This window comes from Gasterosteus aculeatus, chromosome 9, assembly GCF_964276395.1.
Source record: "Gasterosteus aculeatus chromosome 9, fGasAcu3.hap1.1, whole genome shotgun sequence".
Classification (NCBI taxonomy): Eukaryota; Metazoa; Chordata; class Actinopteri; order Perciformes; family Gasterosteidae; genus Gasterosteus; species Gasterosteus aculeatus.
Window position 1 is genome coordinate 2,067,501 of NC_135696.1, and position 7,336 is coordinate 2,074,836.

The 7,336-nt window shown below is 54.0% G+C and overlaps 1 protein-coding gene across 13 annotated transcripts in view; it reads right to left on the reverse strand.

Annotated features, from left to right (window-relative positions):
* Window positions 1-6,951, reverse strand: part of slit2 (slit homolog 2 (Drosophila)) — a 64,413-nt gene extending 57,462 nt beyond the window's left edge. For 10 of the 13 annotated variants that reach the window (XM_078080088.1, XM_078080093.1, XM_078080089.1 and 7 more), the window contains exons 1-3: window positions 5,982-6,947; window positions 4,948-5,019; window positions 3,293-3,364 (exon numbers count right to left, since the gene is read on the reverse strand). In XM_078080088.1, coding sequence (XP_077936214.1) covers window positions 3,293-3,364; window positions 4,948-5,019; window positions 5,982-6,190 — 353 coding nt within the window. In that variant the 5' untranslated portion in view covers window positions 6,191-6,947. Of the gene's footprint in view, window positions 1-3,292; window positions 3,365-4,947; window positions 5,020-5,981 lie in introns of all 13 variants that reach the window. The other 3 variants (XM_078080091.1, XM_078080090.1, XM_078080097.1) reach the window with 1 other exon arrangement.
* Between the last annotated feature and the right edge of the window lie 385 nt (window positions 6,952-7,336).

Consider the following 7,336-nt stretch of genomic DNA (forward strand, 5'->3'; position numbering starts at 1 on the left):
GTGATAATCCCTGCAATCATAAACAGATGCTGGAGTGCCGCAAACCACACAGTAAACACACACACACACACACACATGCATAGCCAGACGAACATAAAATACACACACACACACTCCTAACAGCTCACACCCTTGTGTAGTACTACAAGTTTGCATACACTCATAGTGCTGTAACCAAAGTTCTGTCCCAGACGTTCTATCCCCCCTTTAAACCGACCAGTCAGTGTGAATCTCTGGTGGTGACGAACCAGCCAAAGTGTCACAGCGCTCCAACCTCATTTTATTTAGTGACAGACACCTGGAAACACAGCTATGAAATCCAAAAATCACTCCCATCCGGTGGCGTTAAAGAGTCCACCAGTTTATCGACAGATGACAAAGTGGCCGCTGCAGGGACTGAATATCGATCAGAAAGGATCCTCTTTTGAGAGGGAACAGTAGTGAAGCTCAGTAAAACCAGAAAACCACAGACTAATAATCTGGCCCTAATCCAGCGCTTTATTTGGGAATCCATATGTGGCTCTACAGCCTCGCTGCTGTGATTATCACATCTGCATATTACAACTGGCTCGCTTAGTTTGAGCTTTAATCGCGTAGTTTGTGACGGCCGCTGACAGACACGTCTTTCTGCCTGTAATCTGTTCTACGGTTATTCATCTGTGAATGTGCCATCACCCAATTACAGGCTAATCATCTGAGGCAATGCCTGTAATTACTCTTTCCTTTCTCTCTGCCACTGTGCTGCTGCTGCTGCTGCTGCTGCTGCTGCTGCCAGCTCGCAGGCTTCCAACGGGGACGGGGACCCGTGAACCAGTGAGAGGCGGATAAGAGGATCAGAGAGTTCCTATTCTCCATCATCTGCAGGGAGACGGAGGAATGTATGACATCCGTGGAGCGACGGAACGGGACGGGTGGGTATGGGTGGAAAACAAGAGGTGAAAGGCTGAATGAGGTGTAAGTGCGAGGGGGGGGGGGGGGGGGGGGGGGGTCAGGATAAAATCAGTACTGACAAAGCAGCCTTGCGCAAAGTTAATGCGCATTAAAGACTGTGTCCATACGCATTGTTGTGCGTGTGCATGTTTGTGTTGTGACATGCCTATCCCCCCCCCCCACCGGCCCCGAGCCATTGCCCAACACCTGACCCCGACCTGCCGAGCTCTCCAGGGCCTGTGGCAAAAAAATAAATTGGGGGGGGGGGCTGAGAAGAAGAACCGTTTTCCTCAACCATGGGGGGCAGTCACTGCGGATCCGTCAGGCCAGCTTAGGGCCCTCTGCTCCGGGGCAGCGGTGCCCAGCAGGCGCCCCCTCCAGACCCCCAGAGCACGGAGGCCTTTGAAATGAGCCCCCCAAGACTCCAAATTCCAGAGACGTGCTATTGTCCGGCGTCTGCGGGGGGGAGGGGGGTGGGGGGTGGGGGGCGCATTGATGTCTCCGACTCCACCTTTTGTGTTTGTGAACATGCCACACCAGAGACGCTGTATTACAGTTGAAAGCCCCCCCCCCGAAAGGTCACCGGGAGGAACCGCCACATGGCGTCAGAAGGTTCCAGGACGGACACCTTATCTGCTGCCAGCGTTTGCTGCGTAACACGCGCGTGTACGTGTGCACGACCTCTTGGTACGCAGGCCGATCGCGCTCGAGGTTTGACCGTTGCAGCGGGAGAAATATCGCCCTCTTTGTCTGCAGCTCTGGGCAGGAGTTCCCCAGACCCGCTCAGCTGGACGGGACCCAGCAGCACCGGTTGCACGGGCAGCAGATTCCTTCCAGCGGCTCGCTCTGTCAACAATGACGGCCCGCCGGCAGCCGAGAGAGAAGCCGGCACGCCCGAGACGGCAGCCGGTCTCCTGGAGAATCCACCGTCAGCAGCATGGACATCCCCTTCATTTGGATCACGTACTGCATGTGCGTTTGTGCACAGGGGGATGTCTCTGTGTGCATTCAGGTGATGCCTGTGTTTACTGTGTTTTATTTGTCTCTCCGATGTGCCTTTAATTAGCGGCGTGTCTCTGAATCTCCCCCGACTCGGTCACGGCCTGCTGCATTCCGGCGTGTCACTGGCTGGCAGTCGAGCCGCGTAACACACAAACACCCGCGTAGGCGAGCCGCTCGCACATCAAGCAAAGTTGACAGTCGACACAATGGACATATCAGCAGTCAGGGGTCGCCATCGTCCCCCCCCCCCCCCCCCCCCCCCCCCCGTCTGTCTCGCTCCCTCACACACCAGCGAGACTTAATTATGCCATAACCGCCTCGGGGTCGGATGCTGAATGCCAGTGATTCCCCGGGCCGACGCTATAAGAACCTTTGGCTGTTCAGGCGGCCGCTGCCCGTGACCCTCGATTGCCAAATGTCCCTCTCGGAGACAGGCGCTGGCAGCCGCGCGTCATGGGAAAAAGCATTTATGAAGACACACGGATGGGGGGGAGGAGGGCGGAGACTTGAACGCCACCAGGTCGAGACCTTGGTTGTATGAAGAGAAGCGGATACGGAGTCGGAGGCCCTCTGTTTAGTTTGCGGGTGTAGAATTCGGACAAAAGATACACTGATGTTGCAGCAATCGTGCACATCTGCAGGGGCCAATGTGTCCCAGACTTATTCTTGTCCACAGGGACAAAGGGAAGAGAATAACTGGATTAAATGGACTTGGTTCCTAGAGCATTTTAAAAGGCTATGTTCATACTGGGAGGTGGATTTTTCCTTCAAAATATATTATCTGCTGAGTTACAGACCTCTTTTATTTTGGCGCCCAATGGCCAGATTGTAGTGGCACACTTAGGCCCCTGTGTAAGGTCGGTTTGAAAGCCAGTACCACCGGGCCTCAAACCAGTTGGACACGGTGAAATCTTTGGTCCTCGGTCCAAGCCGCCTTGATGACCTTAACGATCCGCCGTCGAGAATTAGATCAGATCACGTCAGAAACTCACACGATGTGCCAACTTCTAGGACTTCAAATACTGGAAACAAACACGGCGAAGTACTGATTCGCGTAATCTGAAACTTCAGGACGGAAATTAAGACATTGTGGGCGACTTCCGCGACTCACGTCTGCAAACCAGACGGGCGAAAGAAACGCATGAAATGATCCAGAACAGCTTACGATGTTGTCTGAAGCAACATCGTAAGCTCCATTCAAATAAAAAAAATTGAACGGTGCACTTTCTCTGCTGCATTTTTTCAACAAAAAAAACGTAAGCAGCACATGTTCAGTTTCCACACAAGCGTCCATGAGGATTCAAGGAGAGAGCAGCGGCGGCGGCGGCGGCGGCGTCTCCGGTTCAAAAGTGTAACTCACAGTCTCTCCAGTTCCTTCAGGTCCCCGAAGGCCCCTCTCTCAATCGAGGTAATTTTGTTCTCCATCAGCTGCCTGGGAAGGAAACACGAGAGAGACCAAGTGAGACAAACAGCACCGGGCAGAGAAGGAGGAGTGGCCGAGGTGGCGGCGGTGATTTGTGCGACGACACCTTTCGGTGGCCAGAGAATAAGAGAAAATGGGGCCACAGATAAGAGCGAGAGAGAGAGGACACGGGAGGCCAACGATTGACTTTGGAGAGGAGACGGGGGGGGACGAGACGAGTGGCAGCGGGTGTGAATAAAAAGAGAGGGAAAAATAGATTGCTGGGGATGGAAAATGAACAGCAAGAGACAATCAGAAGCAGACGGTCATTCAATGGAAGCCCCAGAATCGACTCTGGCCCATCAGTTGGAGTCTATCATCCAATTTAGCCTCAATCTCACCACATGGCTGTTCCTGCCCGTTCACTTACGCCACCCAGACTCCCCCAGGAGCCCTTCGCTGACCAGGCCGGGCAGCCACACACGCATCCTTTAGGCCGTATGGTGTCCACGCATGCAGCTCGCATCGTTGCTTTGCCGACCATTTATTTCATATCAAAATATACTGGGAAACCCCCTCTGACAATGCCTGAGGTAGTAACACCCTCAAAGTGCTGGTTTTAACAAAGGCCAAAGCCACAAAATACTTCAATGGCTGTCATACATGAGCAGAAGAGGTTCTGTCTTACTTTTGAGAAGCTGAACTACTTTTTTGATAGAGGCAGTGGAAGAAAGCTATAATTCCGCGGCATGCATTGCCTGCACATGTATGTATGGTTTGAACATGGTTAGATTACAAGAAATGTTCCTTCAAAGTAAAAGGCCCGGACGCATTTACTTAAAAACGGCTTCCCAGAGGGCATTGCAAATGTATAACTTTAAAATAATGAATACATTGCTTTGTAATGAATAGATAACAAAAATCCAACGACTGACTGTTGCGGCTCTAATGTAAATCCCAATGGTTGTGTGCGGCTCTGCTGTGGCACGCGCGCACAGACGCGCGCTCAATCGAAGAGAAGACATCATCTCTGCAGGAATTCAAACTATGTGTAACCCTGCCTCACTTTTAACCACGCGCGCGCGCGCGCGCACACACATAACTGCGTCATCCTGGACTCATCCCAGGTGCGGAACTTGTTCTTACTTGACTCCCCCCCCCCCCCCCCCCTTCCTCCCCCATCCTCCCCCTTCCAGCATGCATTCCTCGCTCCGCGGTTTCACCTAACGACCGCTATCTCCTTCCCTCTCTGTGCCCGGTGGTTAAAATAAGCGCCTCCTGACACTTCCACTGGCAGATTAACGCGACGGCATTAACAGGTGCGCCGCTATTCTGTTTGGACACACGCACACACACACACACACACACACACACACACACTATAACGTCGCCGCTTCTTGTAGACGCAGTGCCGCATGCGGCAGCGTCGGCTGCTGAAGGAATGAGCCGTATATGATTGGGATCCGTCGGTTGTGTTGTTGTTGTTGTTGTTGTTGTTGACGGGGGAGTTGTTGGAATTGCATGGTGATTCTTATTTTGGTCTGTTTGTTCTTTCACGTCTGTAAAAGTGAGGAAAGCAGAAGAGGAGAGAAACAAAGCAGGTTGACACTTACAGCACTCGCAGATGTCTCAGTCCGGCCAAATCCGCCTTGGTGATTTTGGTGAGGTTGTTTGCATTTAGATCTCTGGGGGAGAGAAAGGATTAAAGAGGGGGGGCGTCAGTATGTTCTGCATGAGATAAAATATGTTTAGTAAAAAAAATAATTTAAAAAAAGCAAGGAGGAGCAGGTGAGCCACTGAAGCTTTTGCTTTTCTTTTTTAAACTTGCTGCGTGGATTTGTCGTTTGAGCGTCAGGGGAAGATGAAGCAGGCTGCACCGCGCGCACATTCTCCTTCCACCAAAGGGGGCTCGGGCTTAATGAAACGCCGGCCTGTTTAACGCAAAGCCCACTTGTCCAAATCCGTTTTTGATTAACTCGCTCGGGTCCCCGGACAAGCTGCCGCGGCTCTGCGGAGGCTGCGATGTGAAAGCAACAGTGCGGCGTCCCGCGGCGCCGCGACCCGACTTCACCGCCCCGTCCCGCCGCGCAGCGTCCCGACTTCACCGCCGCGTCCCGCCGCGCCGCGTCCCGACTTCACCGCCGCGTCCCGCCGCGCCGCGTCCCGATTTCACCGCCGCGTCCCGCCGCGCCGCGTCCCGATTTCACCGCCGCGTCCCGACATCACCGCCGCGGGACGGCGACGATCCATCCAAGCAAAACGCAATTACGACCCACGCGTCTCTCGTTGTTTTTCTTTTCTTTTCTTTTTTTTTTACAGTTATGGTGACAAAATGACACGTGCATGTAGCAGAATCTACAGACCCTCATTGACGTGTTCATTCCCATACGTTAAAAAAAAAAAGACAAGCCCCCCGCTGCCGTTAAAATAACAGAAATACAAGTGTAACACCAGTTTAAAATAAATATATAAAACATATGAGAATATAAAAGACCTTTAGGTGAGGCGGATGCTTTTGAACGTGGGTCTATAAGAAGGATAATGTCACACTTTATATTGCACTTGTTATTAAAAGACATTGTGTTGAAATTGAAATTGTTTTCAACCAAAGCCGAGCCCCCCCCCCCCCCCGCCACTGAGTACTCACAGTCTCTCCGTGTTTCGGGGTATGTTCCTCGGCACGTTGCGGAGCCCCTGGCCGTGACAGTCCACCGTGGTCCCGGTGCACGAGCATTGGGTCGGGCAAGGCTGTCCGTCCGCCTCGGCGCACAGGACGGAGAGCAGAACGGCCACCAGCAGCCCCCGCGCGGTCACCGGGGAGCGGCCGGGGCCAGCGGGGCACAGAGCTCCCACCATCACTGCAGCAAGTGGGGGGCCACGACGTGAGACCCACTCACAAAAAAAAACACACCGAGAAAGCCAAGGGCGTTGGAGAGACAAAGCACCGATATCCCCCCCGAAATCAGCTCACCAAACTCTGCGGACGGGTTGCTGTCCTACCCTTTTCGTTGCCCCCCCCCCCCCCCCCTCCTCCTCCCTGCCCCCTTTCAGACGTGTGTTTCCCAAATTTCACGCTGTGAATTCACATGTGGCTCTCCTTGGAAAGGTTTCGATGGCGCCCGGAGGCTGTGGGCCGGGGACGGGCAGGGAGAGGGGAGGTCGACGAGGCAGCGGACCGGCTCTCTGGCTGCCTACAGCGGCGCAAACTTCCACATGTCCCCGGCATGCGGTGCCTTAAAATCCCTCCGGTGTGCGCTACTACGCCCGTGAGTGGCTGTGCATGCGCGGAACCCCAGCCAGGTAAAACACCTCGATCCACACTTTAGTGCGCGCACAAGCACACGGACGCGCTCCAGGTGATGCTGCCGTGGTTATTAATTCACAACACGCGTCCGGAGAGGAGTCAGTGCCGCTTAGTTTCGGACCACCGAACCCCCGCGGTGGAGTAATGTCGACTGATCCGCTCATGTATAAATGGCCGGTTGGTGGAAACGGTTTAGACAGCGCAAAAAAAAAGGCCAAAAAAAAAGCCCCGCGAGTGACCAGCGCGCAATACTATAATCCAACTGTGCGCGGTGCGTCAAAGCGCTGCTCCAGAGAGTGTGGATGAGAGAGAGAGGGAGGGGGGAGAGAGAGAGAGAGAGAGAGAGAGAGAGACCGGAGCGCGCGCATCTGCTACTGCGTCGGTCCAGGCTGCTCTTTCACGCACGCGTACACGCGCACGCTGCGTCTCTCCCCCCTCCAGGTGTGCAGCGGCAGGTCTCCACCTGGCTGTCAGTCAAACAGCAGCGGGGACTTTGATTGCTCGCCGCAGTGTCCCCCGGTCACCTGACGCGTTATTTATCTGGCCTCAGGAAGGCGGCACAGCGTCTCGGAGACGGAAACTGACGTGGACAGAACGCGTGTGCGTGTGCGTGTGTGTGCGTGTGTGTGTGTGTGTGGGGGGGGGGTCAAGCACCACGTTTATTCCTCTCCATGTTCACTTAGAAAAGACCTGGATGC